We start from the raw sequence: 26,242 nt of genomic DNA on the forward strand, positions 1-26,242 counted from the left end.
ATGGTTATTAGATAAAAGGAGGGTGAGGGGGGCAGCTGAAGAGGAAGGAGGAATGGTGGAATAGCAGGAGAGCATTCTGGCAGGAGGAATTCGCCCCAGGCACCTGAGCCCCATATTCTCCTCTCCATCTCTTGTGACAATGTACTTTCTGTGCCAGTGGCATCCTGGAGGGCCTCCCCATGGCATGCTGTGCTCCYAAACAGGCCCTGCTTTTCTCATCTCCTTGAAGGCATCTTTTATAGGGAAAACAGAGTCACATAATGCTGCCGAATTTAAAAGGAATGGGTGTGGGAAAGGAGCAGTGGAAACAGAAGCAACAGGGAGATGAGGCTCTCAGTGAGTGAGCATCTCAGAAAGGGGGAGAAGAGAGAGAGGAGCAGGAAATGGGGATGGATTGAAGTCTTACAGACTGCTTGCCCTCCTTCTCATAAAGAAAGTCTGGACAAAGTACGCAGGGAATAATCTCACCATTATCAAGTGAGTCATCTTAGGTCAGTTGAGTGATGTTTGATAAAGAGCAAGGTGTCTTGCAACATGGAACCAATTCTTTTCTTATTTCCTTCTCTTCTTTGATACAACTTTGGTTCTGCACCCTCTGTTTGGTCTCTTCTACCTTCTAGTTCTTGCTGCCTGGGTGAATCATCCCTGTCTCCAGGACCGGTGATCCTTGCATAGTTAACAGAGCCTGACTCACTCCCCTCTACATGTTATTTCCACAGAAGATTGGGTTTGGGCTGTTGGGGTTTGGGTTAAGTTGGTGGTGTTGTTTTTTTTTTTTTTTTTTTTTTTTTTTCCACTTCACTTTATGAACATTTTCCAGGGGACTGGGGAAAGGGAGGGGAGAAGAGAGACCTGAGAGGGTTCATTGTTTGGGTAATTTTCCCTACTGCTAAATGTCAACATCCTACGCCTGATGCTTTGGATACGGAGTAGTGGGGCTTCTATTTCAGGCTTTGCAAGGGATGGGAGAGACTCATCTTATCTCTCTGACATGGCCCAAGTGATGTTTGGGTTCTATTTAGGGATTTGAAGAAAAGAGGGRAGCGATAACCTCCCTGTATGAGCTCCGGGTTGGGTACCTGGCCCTGGTTTCCCCCGTCAGCACCGATCCTGGAACAGCCCTGGAATCCATTCACCACTTGGCTTAATCCCCCTCTGCTCATTCTGGGAACCTGTCTTTTGTCATCTGAGTGGTCAGATGTTGCACAGCTGCTGGCGATGACACGTCCCCAATGAGCCATCCTGGAGGGATCAGTGGTCCTGGGGTGGGACGTGTGCTCAGATACCTCGCTTTGCCAAGGACATCTGAGAGTCAAAGAGCTGTTCCCACCACAGTGGTGAGATGGGTTCCCAGAGCACACCATGCATCAGATCTGGCTACTGACATCTCCCTTCTCCTGTGGGTGCCAGCATTGACTTGCCTTTCTTGATTTGTCATTCTTTCTGGGATGACTTAAAATTGGGAGCAGAAGGCATTCAGTCCATCGTGCTGTGTGCCAGTGGCAGGTGTGCTCAGTGCCTGGGGTTTGCACRCTTGTAAGAAAGGGTTAATGGCCCTTTGGAGATGAAAATCAGCCATCAGTGGTGAGAGAGGTGGATTGGGACTCAGGGTTACAGCCTCAGATTTGCCTTTTCCCTGCTAAAAGTAACATCCTTTCTCTGTACCCCCGTGCCTTTGCCTGCTGTCTGTCCCTACACTGCAGGCCCTGTGACACAGATGTGTCACAACAGAGCTCATGTTGTGACTGAGGRGTGTAAATCACACTGTCAGAGCTATTAACATGGAGTGCACTGAAGTCTCTGCATGTCAGACACGAGTTTGGTCCTCAAGGAAACGAAATCACCCCAATTTAAGAAATCAGAGATTGTATTCTGTCCCTGTGAACAGCAGGACTGTGGCAGGGTGGGAGATCCTGGCTCAACTTGCAGTTCTAGTGGAAAAGGTGGAGGGATTGCTGAGATGGTGATGGCTAAAAAAGACTCCTCAAGAGCAAGTGATTCCCAGCTTTCCCCTTTTCTTATGCCTTCTAATGGATCGAAACTGTGAAGAAAAATGTTAATTTCATTATTGGAAAACCAGTGAGTGGGTGATTCATGAGCTGTGCTAAGAAAAGCTGTGGTGAATGTACTCCAGTAATGCAGCTAATTCCTCGTTCAAGAACTGATGTCAACTCTTGCATATGCTAGTCCTGACCAAGTGGGTCTTTCCTGCCTTCTSAGCTGGGTCAGATAATTGCTATTTTTTTCATTTTTATCTTGGTATTACCTTTGGCTTTTCTTGTGATGCCTGCTTGGGTAAATGGAGAGTTTGGGAAGAGGCACAGCCAAATGAGAGGCTTTCTCCTCTGACTCYGAGGTAACAACGTATCTACAAAAATATTTAGAACTCGCTGTGTTTGCACAAGTTTTAACCTCGGTCCTGCAAGCATGTACATYAGTTTATCTGGCACACGAGTGTAATGGAACAACTCACATGAGTAAAGCTAAACATGTGTAAATGTTTGCAAGACACGGGTCAATAATTCTTTGGAAATCATAGCAAACCAAGCCTCTATTTTCTTACAGAGTGCTGCTCTCCAGTCCGCCTCAGACAAGTGATCAAGAATATCTGTAATAATCATTATGGTGCTGTTGTTCCAAAGAGCTCACAGCCAGGATGCAGAAACTCAACAAGTGTAAATTGTTATTGTTCCATTGACTTCAAGGGAGCTACAGGAGATTTTATGAGCTGAGGATCTGCCCCGCCATTCTCAAATGTCCAAAACTGCAGAGTAGGGCCAAGTAAGAGGTCTGCTTCCATGCAGGTTCCTCCATAAGGACCAATTTTTAAGTCATAACAGCCTGCAGATTTGGCTGCAGTTGGGTTTTGCTGAGCGCTTCGGAATGTACTGGTCCAAAGGCTTATCACTAATTCATCAGCATCCCTGCACATGACCTCKGTTTAGAATAAATGGGGCCAAAAATATTTAAATATTTAAGATATTTAAGGAAGATTTTCTTTAAATTTGTTGCSATTACAGTCAGGGTTTGGTCCACTTTTGAGGACCAGGCTGTGAAACACAAGCAGGGACTGGGAGCAGGATCAGGCAACAATGGAAACGTAGAAGCCCAAAAATTCCACTTTCCCAGTAAATGCAAGGAGATGTGAAGCACAGACCAGTTGATGGCTTTTCACCACAGGTTTACATGGAGCTGATTAGACAAATTACCCAAGATAATTATGGTTTTAGCAATTAATTGCACACTRAGTTTCATTCCAGGAATTGTTCCTTCCCCTTCCTGCTGGTCTGGCATTTCAGACATTTATATTTGTGTCCTTTCTTTAGGAAGCTTCCCAAGATATGTCCTCAGACGTGGCTCATGGTGAAAGCTGCTTCTCTTCCAGTTTAGCCATCCTAATCTCTCTGGGCTGGTGGAGCTCAGGATCTTGGTGCAGTGTTTGCATCCAAAATTTGGGAGTMATTTTCAGATAGCAGCTCATTCCCCTGGGAACTGCAATAAGGGGATCCAGGTTGTGATGCAGGTTTTGTTGCCATCTCTGCAGCATCTGATACATCAGTTTATCTTGGAGAAGAGTGGCTTTGGGGCTGGAACAGGGCTGGTGGGATTCCTGATGGATGTAAGTCCCTGGATCTGCCACAGGCTGACAGCTGAGGGCCTTAGGGACCACCAAGAGGTCTGGAGCCTGGTCCATTGTTAGAAATCTCTGATTTAAAAGAAGCTAAATATGAAAGGAAAGCAAGATTGAGGGTGGGAACAAGATCTGTGGTGATGAGAGTGAGAACTGGCTCTGTGGTGATGGACAAAATCTTCTGCCAGACAAGAATGATCTGAAGACAGCGCTTTGCTTCGTGCCTGCACAACTCCCAGCACAAATGGGTTCCCACTTCGCCTTGAAATCAAGTAATTATTTTAATGTGCTGCAGAGCCCGAGACAAACTCCCAGGGAATAGAGACATTCACTTGGACTCTCCACCGTGCTAATGTGAATACGTGGCTTTGAGATTGGAACTGGGCTCATGCCTGGATGTCTCTGAGCGTAGCAGAGTCAGCTCGTGTCTGGCTGGGGCTGACCCTTAGCAGCCCAGTGAACCTTGAGAAATCCTGGAGGGCTCACAGCACAGAATGAAATGCTTTAGTTCTCCCTCTCCTCCAGCAGTACACCGCCTTGGGGATGTGCTTTTACGTGAGCTGAAGCTTTTTTTTGGTGAGGTCTTGGACATTGACTGTGAAAGACCTGTGATAAGCAGCCTGTGGAGAGCTCAGATGAAGGAGCACTGAGTCCTGTTGATGACCCTGAGAGAAGAATACACTCATGATTTACACTCATGATTTACCTTGTGCACCGTAGAACATTGCAGCTCATCCAAATTCAGACCACTTCCTGTTTGACCAGCATCTCTTGATGAGAACAGCTCATCCCTCAGTTCCACCTGGTCACGCCATGCAAGTTCCAGCCCTGAAGGGCACAAATTAAGGCAYTGAAGGGATTTCTGTGACACTGGAATGCAACTTTTTCTCTTAGCTCAGCTAAAGATCTGCTCTTTTAATTTAACCATCTACAAATGCTGCCTTTCATCAGCAGAGGACCTGGTGATGGAAACCTAGAGGAGATGGAGGACCAGAGAAGATGGAAGCCCAGAGGAGATCTCACCATTATTAATATGTCTGATAGCAYACACACATAGGAAGCAAATCCCCCCAAATTCCGTAACTTTATAAAAGGTGAAGCCATTCAGGGAATTTCGATTTGCACCTTTGTACAAGTTGGGAAGTGAAGCACAAGCTGTGCCCAAGGTTGCAGTGTAATCACTGGCTTTTCTGCCTCAGCCTAGACAACCTGGGCCCAGCCAGAGGGATTCCTGATGGATGTGTCTTTGAGAAAAGCCATGACAAAGAAACTGTTTCTGAGGCTGCAGGGTTTTGGGGCATGGGACTTAGGCTCTGGTCTAAGATGAGAGGCTGATGTGCATGGATGCTCCCAGAATGTGGGCAGAAAATTTTTAGTAATAACCAGGCTTTTTTAGTTCTTTTATAATCTGGCAAGCCATGTAGAGAAGGAGGTTTTGACATCATTCCACCAGAATCAGTAGGGATGGTTTGCTTTTAATGATCTAGGCAGCGAGACAGACCATCTGCTGATGTAAATCGGAACAGCTCYGTCGCCTGAAGTTATGTTACACTAATTTAAATCAGCCCATCATTTCCAAGACAAACCAACCACCTTTTGCTGCTTTCCCCCACTGAGTGCCAGATCCAAAGCACATTAAACCCAGGTACAGCCTCATGGTGGAGGAACCCCCCTGCAAACCTGTGCTCCCCATCCACTCATCCAAAAACCTGGTCCAAGCCTTCTGCTCACAGCCCTGTTCTGAGCCTCCCCTCCTTAGGGGCAAAGCCCCAGGGGAAGAGGAGGGCGAGGCAAGGACCCCCAAAAGGTGACAGACTTGGAGGGCCAGGCATGCCRTTTGTTTCCTCATTTCAGGAACCAAAAGCTGGCAAGGGGAAGTGGAGTAAGGTCTCATTTTCCATCTGCTGCGCTGGCATTGCTCTGGAGGTCACTGCTGGGGACGGAGGTCCTCGCTGGGCCCCATCTGCTTTCTCTGGGCTCCCTCATTTATGCCCACTTGGGCCTCTGACATTCTACTCTGTTTTTCTTTCCTTGAAAATGGATCGGGAATTGGGAGCCGCTGCGCAGGAACGCGCCTGTTCCCCATTACAGCTCCRCCGGGGCTGTAACACGATCGTGCCTGCTCCATACCCACACAGATATTTATTTATCCATACAGCCTTTCTCCTTGTTTTCATTAAGTTAGGCAGAAAAGGTTAATCTTTCTTCTGCTAAAGCTTCAAAACCAACAAAACTAAATAAAATATGATTTCTTTCATTTCTTTTTTAAAGGACACTCTCTCTCTCTCTCCTTTTTTTTCCCCCCTTAAGTACCAGAATGAGGTCACAGTCAGAGATGCCACAAGAGTAAATTGAAAACAGGTTGAAAAAAAGCAAAAGGGAGAAAGACAGGGAGAGAAAACCACAATCAGGAGAAAGCGCCTGGTAACGATGCAGGGTTGGTTTCATCCAGCCCAGYAAAGAAGCTGTCAAGACAGAGACATTGGTGCCTTCCTACTTTCCCCTTTGTGCTCTTTCTAGGAATCCTGAAGGTGAATGGCAGCAGGGAGGTCTCCTCTCRTCTTAATTTCCACTTTGGTTTGCAGCGCCTGGGTTTTCTCCGTGCTGCTTTTGGCACGGGGACGTGGGCTGAAGGTGTGGGAACGCCTGCGAGGGTCCCAGAGCTTCCTTTTGCTCCTCGAGCCTCCTGGAGGCTCCTGGCCTGGCTCTCTTGTTTAGTCTGGTGGAGCTCAGCGCCGTAGCTCGCCTTGTCCTCGCCGGGATGGTTGATGGGTGATTCATCCAGCCCGCTGTCCGCAACCGCTGGGCGCTGGCACGGCCGCAGTGGAAGGACTGAGGCAGAGGGAGGCTGCTGGATGCTGTGTGTGAGCAYTCTGAGCCTGCTCCCAGCCATTTCCACTGCTCAGCTCCCGTTCCTGCCCGCTGGAGGAACATTCCCCTCCAGCCACGGGAAATGCGCTGGCTGGAGAGCTCAGCCTTGCAGACAGGCAGCTGGGCCGGGGGTCTCCTCCTCCTGCTTCTCTTCCTCCTCCTCCAGACATGGAGTTGAGTTCTCAGGGGCTATCCCAGAGTGTCACCAGAGGGTTGACCCCTGGCCATGCCCGCTGYGGCCAGGAGAGGTTTGCAAAGCTCCCCAGAATGGGGCTGATCCCTCTGTGAGCTCCAGGTGTGTTGGTGTTTTCTTCTGTTTTCAGCAGAGCCACACCACCAGAGCCAATGTGCAAAACGTTTAGAAAACCAAAAAGAGGAGATTTTTCCAAAGTCCACAACCGTGCCTGCAAATGAGGGTGAGTCTGTAGCAAGGGCTTGCATTGGAGAGAGAAGGGAGATGCCACCTGGAGGGAGCTGTGTCTTCCTAGAGCAGAGATGGATTTTCAAAAGCTGCCTGGGAAAGTAGATGGYTTGGAGCAGATCAGTCCTGGGAAGGCATGGAAATGAGAGGGAATATTAACATTAATATTAATTAATAGAATTCCTAATATTAATATATTAATTCCTGATACTTAGAGGTGTCAGCATCCCATTGCTGAGCACAATTTCCCCATAATCTGTGAGCAGCAAGTGACATATTTTCCTCCGTGCGCAGCATTTCCCATGGTGATATTGAGCTCTGCTCTGTGTTTTTTTACTACTGAGAAGTGAACACAGGTGAGGCATCCTCAGAGGAGCCAGTTATTTGTCCTTGATATCTGTAACAGCTTATTGCTTTATTTAGTGTGACATCAATTATTTATTACTATTAATGAAGGACACAGATGTCTGTCTGGTCAATAAAATATCTCCKACTCCACAGAGATGATCTACTTAGCTATCATTTACTCTGCAGAGAACCTTTGGATTCTTTCTGAAATTTAATAACGCGAGCAAAGATACTCAGGCAATCTAGAAGGTTTGTACTCCGGGGCTGCTCTGGGAGGCTGAAATCCTTCTTTATATTTGCTGGCGGGGTGTGTGAGAACACAAGCCCAGACGGGAAAAAGAAGCCCCTTTGCTTTCCATCACAAGCTACTTATCCGTGTAATCCCTTTTATAAAGTGATCAAACTCTTTCTTAAAAGATGGTTGGGTTATTTGCCCTTCTCAGGAGGAGACCARCCATTTATCCACGTCCAATTTCCTTCCTCTTGCCATTACTGCCCATTAGCCCAACTATTCCTTTTCCATCTGAGTGCCTGCCCTGTTGATGTGTTCACAGTTGTGTTTCTCTATTTGGCCTTTTTTTTCCTGTTTTTATTGGTGAATTTGGGCTTTTTGTTCTTTCCCTGTGAAGTCTTCTCTCCTGTTTTTCCTGTGCCTTGGTCATGAGCACAGTTGAGGAACGCTGTGTGCTGAGCTCTCACATGGCCTGGTGYAGCTGGGTCAGTGTTCCCCTGCTGCTACACGATCCCAGGATCACTTTTCCTTGGCAGGGCAACATTAGTGGTCAGTCAAGTGGCCCAAGWGTCCAAAGCCATGTTGGACAGGGCTTGGAGAAACCTGCTGGGGTGGAAGGGGGTGAAAGGAGGTGACCTTTAATGTCCCTTCCAATCCAAACCATTCTGTGATTCTGTGATAATTCTCTCACCRTTCCAGCAAAAGCAGCTGTTGTTGCCTTATCTCTGTTCCACTGACAAGGTCCCAGTCTAAATCTAGTGAATAAATTTCTGCTCCTGAAGAAGGCATAAGAAGTTTAATTCCAGGTGTTCTCAGAGCATTGTGGACCGAACAGTCTCTGCCTTGTCTTGTATGAGATGAACAAATACAGTCTCTGAGTGCTCTGCTTTGCCCAGGGGAGAGCACAGAATTGCAGCTCCCTTTTCTGGCTGCAGACTGACAGCTCTGGGTGGTTGTCCTGTCCCCAGAGCATCCCTTCCCTGTCTCTGCTCCATGGTCCRTGCAGTCTGGCACCACCAGTGATCTCACTGCTGCTAATACAGGTACAGAAAAGCTCCCAGCCTTGGGCCTGAGGTTCCAGCATCTTTGTTGGCATCTATTTTGCTGTTTTCATAGCAACCTCTTTGCTTTGGTTTTGTTACAGCAGAGCCAACAAGAGGGGAGAGTTCCCAGAGGTTCAGGATTGAGCAAAAAGCACCCTCTTGTTTTGTGGATTTTATTGCAAGAGTTTTGGCTCAACCCAAGTGGACACACTGTTGGCAGACCCTGAAAGCTTTATTTCCTCCTGTGCAGGGAGACAGAAATGCACTCCACTGCCTGGGTAGGTCTGATCCATGGCAAACCATGATCCACTGTGGGAGGTAGCTCCTGCTGAGTGTCAGAGCAGTGCTCACTGCCAACCTGCTCCCTCAGAACTACCTGGAAACACCATGGAAGATGAACCTTCAGAAGTTAGTGGRTACCTTAGAGAGAGTTAGCTGTGCAATTTTAATCAYAGAATGGTCTGTGTTGGAAAGGACCTGAAAGCTCATCTCATTCCAACCCTCTGCCAGGGGCAGGGACACCTTCCACCAAACCAGGAYGGTCCAAGCCCTATCCAACCTGGCCTTAATACATTCTTTGATTCAGTGGTTGCACATGACATTTTCCATCTCATTTCCAGTCTCCTGCATGTCTGGTCCCACCCTCTCCCTGTCTCAGCCCGTCCCATCTCTTGTGCTCCCTGGCACAGATGTCCTGGCTGATGCTCCTACCCAGGGACTGCCCAGTCCAAACCTCCCCTCAGCCTTGCCCAGCTCCCATCACAGCTCTCTTTTCTTTCCTAGCCCTCACCAGCTGCTTACAGGAAGGTGTGAGATCCCCCAGCATTCATCCATGGAATAATTGGTCCCCCTGTGAAGCTTCTTTGTGGTCAGAAGGGAGGTTTCTTGAGGTTGGAAGAGCCTTAAAGCCCCTTGCTCTACTTCAACAGCACATTCTGGTCCTGCTTCTTTGTTGGTGATTCATCAGGTTTGTTCCCAGTGACTCCTGGTGACAGGGAGTTCCCCAATCCAGCCCGATGTCATAGGAAAAGGGATTGAAATGAAAGTTGGAAATGAGCAATAGGRGTTTGTTTGTTTGCTTGAACCATAAACCCGGAGCTGAGGGACTTGCTCAAGGCTGGGCAGCGCTCGTGACTTCCAGGCAGGGATTTTCCTGCTGCCAGCCCAACCTGCCCGTGGAGCTGTCTTGGGATTTGGGATGGACCCGGGGCCAGGAGCTGGGCTGAGCTACAGAGGCCGGTGACAGAGCTGCCTGAAAAAGTTTGGAAAGAACAAGTCGTGCTGGGAGCATTAAAATGAATAATTAAGGCTTGGATTCCTTCAGGGAGGAAAAGAATTTATTGCTGCTCTTTTCTCTAGCCAAGGGGGACATTTGTTACTGAGTTGTGTATTTTGAGACAAGACGCAAATGCGGTTTAGGGGGATGGGGACAAGRGGATTTTTTTTTCTTTCTACCTGGATAATCCAGCTTTACAGTGGGATGTTCTGGGCTGGTTATTCCACTGGGTTGGTCTGTATCAAGAACCTGGCCTGGTGCTTTGTTTCAGTAGTCCTCAGTCATTTGTGCTTTTAGAAAATTAAAGTGCTGAGGAAGGAATTCTCCTCCTCCCTCTGCTGCCRTGTCTTGACATTTCCACGTGCACARGGTGCCYGGCACAGCAATCTGGGCCCAGCTTGGCTTAAACCAGCACAACTCCATCACCTACAGCAGCCCTTGCTGCGATYCCCATCACTGRGGCACAGCCTGGGCAGCTCCTCTATCTCATTTTCCTCAGTGGTACCTTGGGTTTTCAGTTCCACTAGCATGAAATGGGAATGAAATGCAATGAGCTCTAACCAAAAGACAGGCTGCCCACTGCGAGGAGACAGGTTGCACAGCAGTGGATGGTCATGCCCAAAAAGCTTAATAAATGGAGCGTTTTCAGTTTCAGCTGGGTCATGATCTAAGTGTTTAATAGGCTTTATAAACCAGAAGACCAAAAAGAAAGGTTTTTCAGTATTTTTAATTAGTGGKTTTTTTTTCTTTGAGTGCTTATAAAGAGGCAAGTGTTCTTCAGCACAGTTGAAGGAGCTCCAGTCAAAGCTCCARGAGTTGGCAGACTGCAGATGAAAGGGAATGCAAAGCTACTGACTGTCATTAAATTAAAAAAAATAAATTAAAAATCCATCACATTGAGAGCAATTCCATCCAAGCACTAAAAATGTCTCTTTTTCTGTTAATCCAACATAGCAGAAACACATTTTGCTGTGGCGGGTGTAATATTTTGGAAAAGGTCCTGTGTAGAGATGTTCCTCCAGTGTTTTTTCGATGGCCAGCAGTAATTGTGCACCTGTATTGATGTCCTGGTCTCGCTCCTCTCTTTGCTCTGCAGGAGAATCCTTGAGTTTTGCGGATGATTTGCTCTCTGGCCTGGCAACCTCGTGTGTGGCAGCGGGTCGGAGCCAYGGAGATGTCCCTGAAACCAGCCTCTATTCGGTCATTTTCAAGTGCCTGGAACCAGATGGTCTGTACAAGTAAGGAGAGACGTGTGGGGAGCTGCTGGGGGCAAGGAGGGATCTCCAATGCTGTTTTTTAATTGTTATTGACCCTTTTGGTCAGCASTGTGTTACACCAGGCACAGAACAAATGGTGGGAGTCTTCCTGTTGCTTTGGGTGTTACACTCAGCYGGTGAAATGGAAAAGCAGTGTCTGCCAGTACAGAGCTGGAAGCACTGGGAGCCGATGGCAGACTCCAGGATAACGCCCATTTTCAGTGTTATGGGTTTCCTGGTCCGTGCCTGGTGGACAGGGTGGTCTCTCCTCGATGGGCTGAGCTGATGTGATCAGATTGGAGCAAGGTGCTGGGTGCCTGGTGGGATGAAATAGATGCCAGAAGTGTTGCAGGTGTTCCTGCAAACTGCTGTTCTCTTAGCAGGAYGTACAAATCAGAGAGAGACACCAAATCCCTCTGCCCACCACCCTGATATTGTGCACACTTGACTCTGTGGAGATATTTTTGGGGGTTGGATTTTCTGTTTGAATCCTGTGGAGTAATTATTTTCAGGAGCAAAGGGATGATGTCAAGATCTGAGTTTTAACTTCTCCTTTAATATCATTTGGGCAGGRTCTGGGCTTTCCAACCTGGCTCGTTAGCTAGGGCATCCTCTGTCTTGAGAGAGATATCAGGAGTCAGATCAGTAAGAGAGGAAAAACAGAGCAAAGAGGCAAGGAGACAGAGGAGAGACAGAGTAAGCAAGACAGAAACACCCAGGGCTTAATGTCAGAGCGACTGCAATAATTAAAACACATTTTGTAGTGAGTAATGAAACTTTTTATGGGACCACAAAAGCATTTAAAGCGAGAGCTGGCAAATAGTCTGTCAGCGAGAACTTTTTAAGACCTTGATTAATACTTTCCCTCYACCACCCCCAGTTAAGTATGTTGACAGCCTCCAAAGCCTTTATTGCACATCCCTGGAGCTCTGTCTCCAGGACTGGGCTCCAAGAGATACCTCTTGCCATTTATTAATATCAGACATTTTCTTGTTAAATACCTATAACACATAAATATAATTATTAATATCTCAGGGAGCTGGGCTGCTCTGAAAAGGTGCCAGGGTGAGGCTGGAGCAGCTGCAGAGCTCACCAATAACCCAATGCCCATAAAACTGGCCCGTTGTGAGCTCTCAGCTCCTGGCTGCCAGGGGCACTGGGAGAGGGAAGAACCSTGGGTTTGATGGAGGCTCTGCCGTGGTGAGCACACGGAGCTGGGAGCCAGCAGGTCTGGCTCTCGGGCAGCCCGGGCTGCCAAATCATCCTCCCCATCTGCCAGGCGGGGGTGATTGCACCCACCCGTGGCTCTAGGGGCTCTGTGATCTAATTCCTGGTGCCTGCAATGGGCTGGRAGAGCCTTGGGTGGAAGGCAGAGGGCTTTGTCCAGGGTTTTGTCATCCCTGTGGTCAAAGCCAGGCTCCTGCTTCCCRGTCTGGAGGCACGCTGCCATGGAGGCGATCAGCAGAGCTGGCCATGCCCTGTGCCTGGGGTGGATCCTGCTCTGTGGGTGCTCCTGGGTGAAGGACAGCAGCTTTTGTGGGGTGTCGTGGCTGCAGGCAGCCAGAAGGCAGCAGTGCCCTGGCACCAGGGAGCTTTGGAGCTCCTGGTGTGAGGGGACAGCCCTGGGGTGAGGCACAGCGCTGGCTCTGTCCCACAGCCAACACTCCGCAGGGCTTGGCTCGCTGCTAGTGGGGCAGTGACACCCATCAGCATCCAGGATTGGGCTCATGTGTGTGTGGGCACCTCTGGGGCATGGACCCCAGCTCCTGGGCATCCCAAAAAATGCACATGGGCACAGCCCAGCACCTCCTCCTCACTGCTGTCCCGTGGCGTGGGCTGACAAACCCCTGCCCCACGCCAGGGTGAGCTGCCCTGGGTGCTGTGCACCCAACACACACSGGTTTGCTCCAACCTGGGCCCTCCCCAGCGTGTCCTGAGCGGTCTCAGGCACCCCCAGTAAATATCCCTGTGCTCAGATGTCCACACGGTTGCAACACAGCGTGAAGAAAGCCAGAGCAGTGAAATGTGAGGCTAACGCTGCTCTGCGCCCGCACAGACAGAACAACAACACAARCACGGGCACGGGGTCATTTCTTAAATTGAATTTCTTCTGCTTGTTTCATTWGTTTCTGTGGAAAAATAGCTATCTCTAATAGCCCTGGGCTGGGTATAGTCTGATTATAGCCACTTGCAAGGCCCTGTGCTGTTCTCTAGGCTGGGAGGTGAGCCTGCAGCASCAGAGCTCTTCAAAACAAATGATTTGCTTCTACAGTAGTGTGAGGGTGTCACATAACCCCAGCAAGGGGACTGTGACATCGTRGGAGTCTCTTTTGTCCTGTAAATATGTCAAACATCCTGTCCCCTTCTTTCTGCAGTACCTACAGCAATTACACTCTGCTGTGGATCATTCGTTTGGAGTATTACCAGCCCGAGATCAAAGCTGGGCTGGAGTATGAAAACAAACCCAAAAWATGTTCTACAAGCAAACAAATAAACAAAGTCTGACTGATTCCTCTGCTTCTGTAATTCCAAAACATAAATGAACAAAAGGAGAACTAATTTCTTTGTCTTTTGCAGTTTCAGTCTGACGAAARTATGTTGCCTATCAGCCCTTTTCTTCCCCTTGCCCATAACAYATTGGGGTGGAGGTGCCAGTCCCTGCAGAGAGGGTTTTTCAGGGAAAAWAGATCAYRTCAGCAAAGTCATGTTCTCCAAAAYTTTGTGTACMTSTGTGGACACTCCTGCCATTTGTGGGAATGCACTCCTGTGGACCTGCACGGGGATACTGAGGATAGTTCTGAAAGGCTGTTGAGGTTGGTTTAAGTTCTTAAAAAGCAAAAATCTTATATTCTTGTGAAATGGAGAAGGGATTTCTCTCCCCCRAGGTCAGCTAGACCAGAGCAGTCAGTCAAGCTTCCTCCCAGGTGGATCTGGAAGAGGATGGGGTGAGGAGGGCACAGGCAGAGATGTTGATGTGTCTGTGAAGTGCTCGCCTTGCAGGGCCCAGCCAGCCTGGACAGCAGCCAGTGCCACTCATCTGGGTGGTTTGGGAGTCCCAGGAGCACCAGGCTGTGACAGCAGCTTGTGCTGCACCAAACACCAAACACCAGTGAGGAGAAAAGGCTCTGGCTTGTCTCAGAGGTCAAACCCAGCCTGGAGGACTGAGCACGCCACAAACCCATCCAAACTCTTCCCTGAGGAGGCAGGAGCTTCCCTGGTGCATCCCACAGCCTCCCTGAGCCTTCAGCCCAGCTCATCCATCTCAGCTCTCAGGGAGTGCCTGGGGATGCCTCGTGGCTGAGCTGTACCTGCTTGGCTACCAGAAAGCAGCTTTGCCAGCCCAGCACGTTCATTTCAGATCCTTGGGGAGACACCAAGTATCCCTCAGCCAAAATGGGAATTTCTGGAAAGGGAAATRAAAACCCCCTCCAGCTCCTCAATAGAGCAGCAGTGCAAACACACCAACCTCTTCCCTGCGCCACAGATACTATAATTATAGATTAGATTAAATCCCAATGTTTCACTTTATTTACATTCCTGACCTAGCCTATTCATTTCCAGAGTTTGTGCCAAGAATCAGCACAAAATTTACTGGAAATAATATGGAAGTCATCAGGATTCCTTCCAGAGCCTTTCCTTGGAGTGTGTTCATATGCTGTGGAGGAGCCTTGACTTTACATTCCCTTTGCTGGCTCAGATGGGGTTTCCCCAGGATGATTGTGAACCAGCCCAAAGGCTCTGGGAGAGCACGTTTTAAGGGTGCTGGAAAGGTGGAAATCCCTTCTTAGGGGGTGAAGATTYAGGGCTGCTGTTGGAATAAAGGGGATTCAGTCAGAGCGCAGAGTGACAACGTGAGGCTCCCATTGCAGCCAGGACCCACCAAATCCTGCCCACCGAATCTGTAGGGTCTGCAGGCCATGAACAGCAGGGCCAGGCTCAGTCTGGGATAACATGATATCCCCTTTTTTGGGTGAGCTTAAGGAAAGAGGCCAAGGTGTGGAGCAGGGAGAGCCCGTGGGAGCACGGGGAGGCAGCGGCTGCAATCCCACCAGCTGAACGTGCTGAAGGAGCTGGCCCAGAGCAAGGCTGATGAATGCTGAGTGACCTCTGCCTTGTGCAGAGCCGGGATGAAAAGTGGAATGGAAAACCCTTGGTGCTCAAGAGCGTGTTAATGCTGGCAGCAGTCCCCTGCTCCTTATATGATGCTAATTGTTATTGTTGGTCTTCCGTCAGGSAGACACGTCAGTGAGGGCTGGAGCAATCGGACCCAGATCCCAAACAGCTCAGTGGCATGGGTTAAAACACATCTGTTGGAGCCCTTGGCCGAGTCCCCCGTGYGCACAGGAGCTGTGCTGCTCCACTGAACCCACTCCTCCCATTCCCGAGGCCGGGCAGTGCACGGCTGCAGTTTCTCCTCAGGCATTCCTGGCTTGCGGAAGCTCGAGCGAGGCAAGGCAGGAGCTGAACAAGTGCTTGCCAAATCCTGGGCCGGCTCTCCAAGCGATGCTTGTCCTTTCCCAGCACTGCAGGGCTGTGGCAGAGCCGGGCTCTGAGTGCTGSCTCAGGTGTGTGGTTGTTTTTGCTGAAGTGAGTCCAGCACGGAGCTCTCAGGGCTCAGCTGGGCTGTGTGTGGGTTACTGGCTGGCAGGGGGATTGACCCCGTGAAAGATGGTCTGTATTGAGAGCTCAGGGGCTCAGCAGAAGGGGATCATCCCTGCACTGATTTTAAAAAAGTCCCATTTGTGGATGCAGGTTGGGCTCCTGCTGAAGTTCCAGCATCAGGAAGGTGCACATCTAAAAACCACAGAGAAGACATTCATGCTCTTTTCATGGCCTAGGGGCTCTTCCCAGCTTCACCATTTGCTCTGCTGAGTGATTTAAGGAGATCACTTTGGGTTTCCCTCCCCAAATTCTCTGCTTCTGCTTATGCCTCATGCCACAGAGAGCAAGAGAAGMGCTCCTCCCATAGCTGTCTCCTCCCCACCCCTTCCTCAGGACAGCCAGACTGAAACAACATTCATGTTTTTGTCCTAAAAATCCCCAGCATCCAAATCCCAAGCCTGTCTGGGCTGAGGCCCGTTCACATTGCCCCTCTGGAGGTGTCTGGAGGAAGGCTGGCAGTGGGGTAGTGAGGAAGAGGAGGAGGAGGAGGCATGTTGTATGGGGTATGGAGACTGGGGGAGTGTGCCAATAAAGGATTCTTTCTGGGAATGGTCATGGGGTGGAGAGGAAAATTTTGGCCTCTTGGTAGACAAATGGACCTTTGCCATTCCACCTTTTTCCCATCAGCAATCCCMTATCACCAACCCCTTTTAGTCACAGACTTGGACAGTTTTCCTATTCCTGACTGTTAGAAACCTAAACCCACTGCACATCCAAGTCTTATCTCATGGACTAATGGGAGAGGGAGTGCAAGAGCTGTGATATAAATATCAACAGGGGCGTTGCTGGCCTTGATTTGCTCCAAGCCAGCCAAACCTGCATCGTGCTACTGCCTTGGAGCYGTTTGTTGTGTCCATCGGGTCTCCATGGGACAGAGCACCCTCGCTGGTTTGATTCTTACAGCATGGTTTGAACCCTCTCCCCTTGCAGGACACAAAGAATTCCCTGYTTTTTTATCTTGTAGGGAAGGAGGGAGTGAGAAGGAGGGCAAATGTCCTTGTTGGCCGTGTCATAGCGAGGGGAACTGGAAGGGAGAGGTGTGACCTGCCTGAAGCTCCTCAGCGAGCTCCAGCTGGGCAGAGGTCAGGGATGGCCACACTCACACTTCACATAAGCCCCACTTCAGGAGAACACTCAAGAGAATTGCCTTTTTAGTCAGGTGATTAAGAGATGCTCCCTGCAAAAAATTTTATTCTCTTCCTAATTTTGTCATGCAGTCTGGGATGCAGGCACCCAAGAGTGGGAAGTTTGACASCTGCCTTGTACCCAGTAGCAGCTCAACCTGACATTTCCAGACAACTCAAGAATTTGGCTTGACCAGGCTTTAAGGAGTGGCCAAAAGCAGCACAGCTCTATCCACAAACATGCCCAAGGAAGGATTGACCAGCTCCTGTGGTGCCCAAGTGTTCAGTCACTGCTGCACCCACAGGTTTTATCTGAACTCGGAGCCATCTCCACAGCCTGGGGTGGTCAATCAGCTCAGACAGACCCTGGATTGGATCCCACGTCTCCAAAGCTAGAGATATTAGGCAATGATGCTTTCCAAATAAATGGAAAAGTCAAAAGCTAATCCTACTTGCCCCTCTTTTTCACACTCTAGAGAGAAGTTTGGGTGCCTTGAGCTCCAAGATCTGTCGCAGCTCAGCCCAGAAATGTGTTTTTATTTCATATATTGCTGCAAGTCCATAAAACTAGTTAAGYTATTTTTTTGTTTCATTTTTCCAAAGGACACCTGCAGCACATCCCAGCCCACCCTTTTTTGTTTGTGTAACAACAACAGCACACAGAGTCCTTCACCAGCCTTGTCTCCTGAAGAACACTGTGTTATCTTCATTACCCTTTTGTGTGTGTGTGCATTTAAAAAAAAAAAAACAAAAACAACAAATCTCTTCTAATCACTGACTTGGGCAGAACATCAGTAAGCACTCACCTCCTGGCTGTGCCAAACTGGAGTTTATCAGCACACAGTGACCTCTCCAGCTCTGCCACCCCTTCTCCCCCTCAGGGCCATGGCATTTTTTCAGAGAAACAGGGAGTTTCTGCAGGGAGTTTGTCACTGGGGAGCTGTGCAGGCAATGGAGCTCCTGCCCAATGGTTGCTGAACTTGGCTGTAGGTCTCAAATGGCCTTTAACTTATTCCTTTAACTTATTGGGGTTTAGGGTTGTTTCCCCCATGCCTGTGTTTGCAAAGGWAGCCAGTAAATTGAGATATCTCCATTTTGGGAGCATCATTTTCAAGGTTTCAGTGGCAGAGCCACAACTCCCATTGGGTCCAGCTGAATTTATGACAGTAAATCAGACATGAAAAAGGTAACCTCAAAGTAGCTTCTTCTTCCTGAGTTTTCCCACCTGTAAAACAGATGTATTAAAACCCAGCCACACCCTTTGCTGGGTTTCCAATACAGTGAATAATAATATATTTTTTAATAACATTTCATAATAAAATKGAAGAAAAAGCTGAGGAGCAGCTGCTGGGTTGCAGAGACAGCATCCATGGGGTGAGGTGGMCTCGCTGTGGGTGATGCTCCATGCTGAGCTATGACCCATTGGTCTCTGATGCCACTTCAAACTGCCAAGGATATTTCCTAGGACTYGTGCCCTCATTGCTCCTGGTCACCTCACTCACACACTCGCTTCCCTCATCAGGAATGAGGTAAATTCGATTATACAGCAATATGGTTTCTGTTATGAGAAGGGGAAAAAAATACCCTGGCTTTCACTGAAGACCCTCGGAGCCAAAGCTTATGTCATGATGTAAAAGTTTCTGAAAAAAAAAAAAAAAAGAGGTAGGGTCTGAGGGATGCTGATTGTTCAAGGGGTGGTGGATGGAGGGGTCAGTGGGGTTCTGTTTTCACTGGGTGTACTGATGGGGTTGGGTGTGAGACGCTGCCCTGGCAGGGTGGGTGTGAAGGGAGCTATGTCTGGGGCACTGGGAYGTGCTTGTCCAAAAATCTGGGCAGTGAGCTGGGCTTGGATGTACCTCTGGACTGTCACACCCCTGRATCAGGGTCTGGTGCTTGTCTTCCATCTTTTMTCCTCCYRATTTCTGAGCTAGGTCCAGAKCATGCCARTTTTCTCCTTCTTTCTCAGCATCTCCCACCACCCCGCAGYTACAGGAGTGGCYTCCCCTCCGAATCTCATTGCACAACCCCAAACCCAAGGCCCTGCCTGAGGGCTGGGAAAAACTTTCATGTTTTCTTTCTCTCTGGTTTGCATCATTGCAACATCGCAGCCTTCCAGCCCTTCCGGACAGGGGCTGTGGAGGTGTGTCCTGCACACAGGAGGCTGTGGAGGTGTGTCCTGCTCACAGGAGGCTTTGCACAGCCCCGTTTTTCACATGGGGCAGGGGATGCTGGGGACTGATGGGTGGTCTCTGGGAGGCTCCACCCCAGGCTGCTGGGAGGGCATCTCAGACAAAGCAACCAAAACCAAAGCRCTTCTTCAGTGTTTTGACACATCACTGCTGATGTAAGGGGAAGGATTTAAAGGCATTTCAGCTGCCACAAGTTGTACTCTTGGCCCTTTGCTTCTTGTACTCCTCCTCTGTGGGTTTGGGAGCTTTGTTAGGTTGGTGTGTGTTTTGTGGTGTTGTAACCCGTGGGTGCTGCCCTCCTGAGGGAATGGAGGTGGATGGATGGATGGATGGATAGATGGATGGATGGATGGATGGATGGATGGATGGATGGATGGATGGATGGATGGATGGATGGATGGATGGATGGAGGGATGAGGGATGGATGGACAGGGATGGATGGATGGATGGATCAGGGATGGATGGGATGGATGAGGGATGGATGAGGACCAGGGTGCATTTCTGTCCATGTTCTTTGTTGCTGTTGGGTCTGGGGCTGGGATTTCTTTCTTTGTTGAGGGGCTGTCCCATACCACAGCAGGTGCTACCCAATAGCCCCACAAACCAATCACCCCATAACCTTTATTCCATAGCCCACAGGTAAATCATGGCCAGATTGGGGTGTAAATAGCCTCTGGGTGTGCAGGTGTATTGGGAGATGTTTGGTGGAGCAGTGTGGGATTGTGCAGCTGCCGAGTCCCTCTCTGGCAGATGAAGCAAAACCTTCACTCCGGATTTCCCATGTTGTTGCAACCAGGAACACTGCAGAGAATGGGATATCCCAAACCCTGCTGAATCCCAGCACAATGCTGCACCTCGAGTGCCCCTTGGCAGTGCTCCTTATACCTCTGGCAGCAGCTGGCACTGTGGCTTTTCCATCACTGATCCAAACTCACCTGATTGCTGCTCCAGCAGAGCTAACCCAGTGAAGCCCACCCCATGGAATGAAGCCCACCCCATGGAATGAGGCCCACCCCATGGAATGAAGCCCACCCCACAGCACAAAGCCCACCTGCATCACCCCACACATGGCTCCTGAACTCTTCCAGGCCACCCCCAGCTCTGGGCTCTGTCCCTGCCTCGTACCTGCTGCCCTGCCACAGGCTGAATTGTTTTCCAAGTGGAAACATGAGTTGAAGGATTAACTCCACACGGGCCTTTCCGTGCAATGCACCGGGATTAAATATTTATGTTGGCAAAAAGCACGTAATAGGCAGCTCCAGATCAGAGATAATGAAACTGAGGTGTGTGGAGAAAGCAGGGGGAGGCAGGGGGCTTGCAGGAGCAGACGGGAGAGGGACCCAAGTGGGTTGTAGTATGTGTGCCTGGGCGATTACTTTTGGTTTTATTAATACCCCACCTGTTTGCGGGGAGACCCCAGCCCCATCGCTGGGAACTCTGCAGCGCACGAGGGAGTGCAGAGACCAGCCCTCCCCATTCCTTGTGTGCACACCAGGGTCAGGCAGGAGGATTTGTCACTTAAAGCTACCTCAAGTGAGGGAGGGAGGTGCTGTCCTGGAGACAAGGTGGGGAGTAGCAAGGGATGAGACCCTCTCTGTGTCATCTGCACAGGATGCACGATCCTAAATCATTAACAGCAGTGATACAGGATCCCTGGCTCTCCCAGAGCGCTGCAGTCAAGGTTGTTTACCTGTGGCTGTATGGGATCAGGCAGCAATGGGGTTTGGATTGTACAGAGGGTTCCTGACTGGGTCAGGAGAAGGCTCACAGCAGCAAGCACAGCATGAGAGGGAAGGTCCATGAGATGCTCCTTGGTGGGTGTTAGCGAGGAGCCCTGCCAGGATGGGAGCAGGGCAGCACCAGGAGTGTGGCAAAGGAGGGAAGACCTTCCTCTGCTGAAAGAGCAAAACAAGGAGGGCAGGCAACGCCAAAGGCTGCTGCTCTTTCTCAACTCATTATTTTTATGAGACAACAACATCTCCCTCTTTCCACCCAACAGCAAATATCGTGGGAGGCGCACGAGTCCCGCGTGGGGCTGTGGGACCCCGGCCAGGCTCCGGCCCCCAGGGAGGTATGAAAGAGGCATGAATGGAGTGTTAGAAGAGAATGGAAATCCACTGGCTCCCAGGCTGGCTTTCCTGCGGGGGGTCCTTGCTCACGATGACAGCGCTGCCTCTCATAAACACGCATTTCCTCATCCCCCGTTTGTTTCTCTCTCTTGTGCAATCTCTTGTACCAGACGGGAATGGGAGTGAGTCCCACTGGTACGTGAATGTGTTACAAAAAGCCTTCCCACCCTGCTGCCACCAACGAAGTACTGAGAAATAACAACAGGGTTTGAAAGGCAAAAAAAAAAAAAAAAGAAGAGAAAAAGAAAAGAAAGATGGGGCAGTTGGATAGATTTGCTACTGGCCATGACTTATTGTTCTGAGTGTAAACTCAAGGGCATGGCTGTGCTGGCAGTTTGCAGCATCAACCAGCTCTCAGAAGCTCCGCTGCATTTGGTGCTCTTCTCCTTCCCCAAATTATTTTCCTGGATGAAAAACATGGGACAAAAATAGAGGCAAAGTAGCTTGACCGGGATCACTTAGTGCTCAAATCAAGAGCAAATTCAGCTCCAGCCTGCCCAACACCATTCCTTTATTTCACCTGGTGAATTCCTTGGGTTGTTTCACCTGGTGTGTGTCAGCAGCGCCGCTGCTGCCCTTCCCAATCCACACTGAGGGGACAGAGCACAGCCAGGGGGAGATGTGACACTAAGGTGTGGCCATAAGGACAAGTGCCACCATCAACACCATCTTTAGGGCTGGTGGTGGAGGTTAGAAAGTTTCCTGGACCTGGGTTGGTGGAGCAGGGATGGAGGATCAGCTGCAGCTGCAGGGGAAGAAAAGCTGGAGGGAATTGCAATCCTTCCTTGCAGAGGGAAGAACAAGGAAAGAAACCTGCAGGGAGCAATGCTCTGGAGCAGCATTTGCAGGGGAGCAGGGCTGGCCCCACACCTCTGGCAGCTGACAAGAACAGCCACTGCAATGACAAGGGGCTCTCCCATGGCTCAGGACAGGGGATCTCCAGTGCTGACTTCTGGGGTAGCAGGGCTCTGGCTCTGGGCTGGTTGGCTCTATAGCCATCATTTCAATAAAGAAATGATTAGAAGAGGATGGGGAGGGGGGAGAGAAAACCCCAAAACATCTGTTTTACTTCAAATCAGGGAAGATTCCTTTGCTTGCAAGGAATGTGTAAATCACGCTGGGCTGGGAGATGTGCAGAACCCTGCCTGAAATCTCCTCTGCACTTCAAACGAATTCTAATGTGCTTACTGGGATTTTGTTTTTATTATATGTTTCGGGCTGCCCCCTTCTCATCCTGCCCTCCACCCTCCCTGTCTGCCTGCTGCAGCTGTGAGAATCTCCTGCCCACTGCAGTCCCTTGCCCCTGTGCCCCTGGATTTGGGATCTTGGGGGGGCAGTGCAGTCCTGGCTGGCATCCTTGTGGCTGGCACACAGCATCCCTGCCTGCCACCATCCCCTTGCTGACATTGCAGGGCTGTCCTTGAGCTCCCAGAGCCCAGGAGGAGTTTGGTTTATTGGGATGCTCAGAGGGTCCTCCTCTCCCAGCTGTTCCCATGTCCATTATTTGGGCTTTGCTCTGCCCTGTTGCCTGTGAAGGTGACACCAGGGCTGGCCAGCAGTGATGGGGACAAAGCCAGTGGAGACAGAGCACGAGCTGTGGGTGCACACACACCTCCCTGTGCCAGCTCACTGAGGTGACTGTCCCTCAGGCCCAGGACAAGCCCTGCTCCCTGCAGACAGAGCAGCCCTTTGCCTTCCCTCTGCAGGCAGAAGACCCTGCTGTGGTGGCTTTTATAAGAACAGGCAGCCATCCACTCACTTGCCGTGGACCACCCACTGCTCCTCAGATGACACTGCCTTTTGAAGTCACTACCAGCCCGGGCTGGATTTGAACCAGCAGCCCAGATGGAAGCCAAGCCCCCAGGAGAATGAGAACAAGCCCTACCGAGGGGATCTCCAGGGCCAGCGAGCTGTGAAGTGTCTGGTTCTTGTTTAAAGGGGCTGTGAGGTTGGGAGGGGAAAAGACTTCCCAATTTGCCAGGGGTCACAACCTTCCTCTCACCCACGTCCCCAGGGCTGGCCATGGCCAAGCTCTGCAGAGTGTTGGTAGGCTGAGCAGCAGGGATGGTTAGCTGTGAACATTCCCATTGTGGAGCTCCCTGCGGGGCTCCAGGGCTTTGCTGTCTCCCCTTTCTCCTTCTGGCACATCTGGATGAAGAGTATTTATTCTCTCACTCCTTCTGAATATTTATTCATTCTCTCCTGCTCATCCCCTGCAGCTGCAGCCACCCCAAGCACTGCTGTCTGTTCATGGAGAAGGATGGCAGCCATCCCATGAGTGGCCCAGGAAGGTCCTGAAGGGATGTGTCACTCTCGGGTACCCCCCTGGCACACAGGACTGACGCTGCCAGCCAAGGCTGAAATACACCCCACCTACACATCAGTGCAAAGACAAGCACAGCCTCAGAGTAATTCCTTATCCCCGAGCTCCCAATCTCAGCAGAGCTGTGGCTGGGGTGTCTGCAGCTGAGGGAACAGGGGTGGGGTGTCCCAAAGTGACGGGGACAGCAGCAGGTGTGCACAGGAGGGACAGAGGATGCAGGTGCTGCCAGGGGATACCCTGCCCTGGAGGGTTTGATGAGCATTGCAGTGCCCTTGTGCAGGGTCAGAGGGACGTGTGGGCTGCAGAGCCTGAGGAAAGCCCTCCCTTTGCAGCTCCATCCATCACCAGCTCTCGCTGATGCTCTGCAGCCCGAGCGGGACCAGCCCCCTCAGTTGGCAGCCTTGGGCATCAACCCGAGCTGTGGCACAGTGGGAATTGTTCCAGCAGCACAGGGAGTCAGAGTCAGCTCCTCTGACCTCTTTCCAAGGGCTTTGTTGGCTATCCCAGCAGAGCAGGGACTCTGACACTTCACAGGCTGTAATGARCTGCTGTTGCTTCACTGGARACAAAAGCACCAGCCTGCAGTGGCTTGTTATCACCTCCTTCTGGTTCTTCTCTCCACCAAAGGATGATACAACTCACATTCTGGGTGACATGGGACCTTCTGTGGCCTTTCCAGGCAGCAGGGGAACACCTCAAGCCCTGGGACAGACAGATCCTGAATAGCTGGGCCAGTTCTTGCTGTGTTGCCTTTAGAAGATCTGCAAATCTTCATCCTTACAACCAGCAGGACAAAAGTGAGGAAATGACTGCCAAGAAACACGGACCTCAGGCACCCTCTATCCATCCTCTCCAAAGCTGGCCGTTCCATGGTGATCCTGCTTCCTCTGCCATGGTTCTGTGTTCACAGCTGGCACCCATCCCTGTGGGGCACCATGGAGTTCTGCTGGGGCATCTCCAAGCTCATGAAATCCTCCCTTCTCCTTGGAGCATTCCCAGGAGCTCCAGTGCTGTAACATCAGCTGTGCACATCTGTGTTATCTCGTGTCAGGGTGGCTGCTCTGGGTGTGCAGTCCAGCCAGGGAGCTGCTCTCCCATCCCCATCCCCGTCAGAACTCCCAGCTTCTCTCCAGAGATGATTGCTTTGCTCTTGCTTTATCAGTGGGGTAAAGCTGCTCCTGAAAGGATGCACTCTAGAGGGGAAAGGATGAGGGAGTGTTTATCTGCTCCTTGCAACTGCTGGCAAGGATCAGGAGGGACAAAAGCAGAGAAAAGGGCAAAGGGGGACAGGGACACTGCTGGTGCTCTCAGCCCTGGGGTGGTGATGCAGACACCCTGGGGATGCAGCAGCCAGGAGGGTGGCAGTGACCTTCCTGCACCTTCTGGACCAAGCCATGGCCTGGCTGGCATTTCCCCCTCATTTCCAGCCAAACACGTTTTCACCTAAGGCAGTCTTGGCACCGCTGCTCGCAAGGTGTCCGGCTGGCAGAGGGGCTCCTGGTGGAATCTTGGCCATTCAACACAGGCACCATTCAGGAGCAGGGTTCTGGGGAACAGAAGGTGGCCTGTGTATCAAGGCCTTCTTTCACAGCCATGGCACTAATAGGAATCTCTGCTCTGGTGGGTTATTGGCAGGGTTTTGAGGGAAAATCTGGGGAAATTGAGATGCTGCAATTGAGGCTGGGAAGGTGAATGTCCTGCTGGGCATTTCTTTGTCAGGGAACATGACATATATATATATATATACACAATAGATCCAGGCAATAGCAAGAAGTGGTCAGGATTTTTAATTAATTTCTTCCTTTCTTGCCCTATCATCCTTTGTTTGAGTCTTGTTCAACAAGGATCTGAAACAAAAAGAGGTTGATGAAGTGCTCAGAGAAGGGAGAGCTGAGTGAATCTGCATTGTAACTTGGTTCAGATGCTGCTGAGGGGTCAGAGGGACCAGCAGAGGGACCAGTCAAACCTGCCCACTCCAGGGTTTGGCTCTCTGTGGCCTCACAGCTCACAGGGTGAGCTCTGGAGAGCTGGGGCAGCACAATGTGGGATGCTGTGACACCAGAGTGACACTGTCCCACGCTGCAGCCCTGTAACCCAGCAGCAAGAAGTGGCCCTGCCCTCCTCCCTGTGAGGAGTACCACGCTCTCCAGGCAGTGTTTTTGAGCATGGCCATGGCATCAGCTGCAGGTCAGGTAACCTTGCAGCGTGGATAACCCAGGGTGAACCCAGGGTCAGCACCAAGCAAAGATGGACCCATGGCTGTGCAAGCCTGTCCCCAGCCCCACAGCAGCTCCACCTGCCCTCACTGTCTCAGAAACCAAGCGTCCTCTGCCCTTTTCCCAAGGTCTCCCTGATCAAGCAGCTTCTTACTGTGCAGAGCAGCCTGTGCCTTCCTCCTGCCTCCTTCCTCCAGCATTTGATGGGCAGTGTTTCATCCACTTCCAAAAGGCATCAGACACCTGAGGCATGGTGTGGCAGGTACAGCTGACAACTGTGGTCTGGTTTTGTTGGGAGGCATCTGTTAAAGGGTAACGATTAGTCTCACAGCATTTGCTGTCCTGGGGAAAAAAAAAATAAAAGAAAAGGTGTGAATTGTGAGAAGAGTTTAGTGACAGCCCCATGGATAGGTGTAATGGCAAGGCTCCAGTGTGGCACCAGTTGCTGCTAACCTGCTCCTCCATCACGCTGATGGTAGCAGGTCACTTGTCACAGATGGTTTAAAGAAGCTCCGTTATAA

The 26,242-nt window shown here is 50.4% G+C and overlaps 1 protein-coding gene across 1 annotated transcript in view; it reads left to right on the forward strand.

Annotated features, from left to right (window-relative positions):
• ASTN2 (astrotactin 2) overlaps window positions 1–11,064 on the forward strand; it is a 166,287-nt gene extending 155,223 nt beyond the window's left edge. Inside the window, exon 15 of the mRNA XM_057385552.1 lies at window positions 10,919–11,064. Within this exon, the coding sequence (XP_057241535.1) occupies window positions 10,919–11,064 (146 nt within the window). The remainder of the gene's footprint in view (window positions 1–10,918) is intronic.
• The last annotated feature ends 15,178 nt before the right edge of the window (window positions 11,065–26,242 follow it).

The sequence above is a fragment of the Malurus melanocephalus genome, unplaced genomic scaffold, assembly GCF_030028575.1.
Source record: "Malurus melanocephalus ecotype Western Australia unplaced genomic scaffold, MMel_1.1 scaffold_840, whole genome shotgun sequence".
NCBI classification, from domain to species: domain Eukaryota; kingdom Metazoa; phylum Chordata; class Aves; order Passeriformes; family Maluridae; genus Malurus; species Malurus melanocephalus.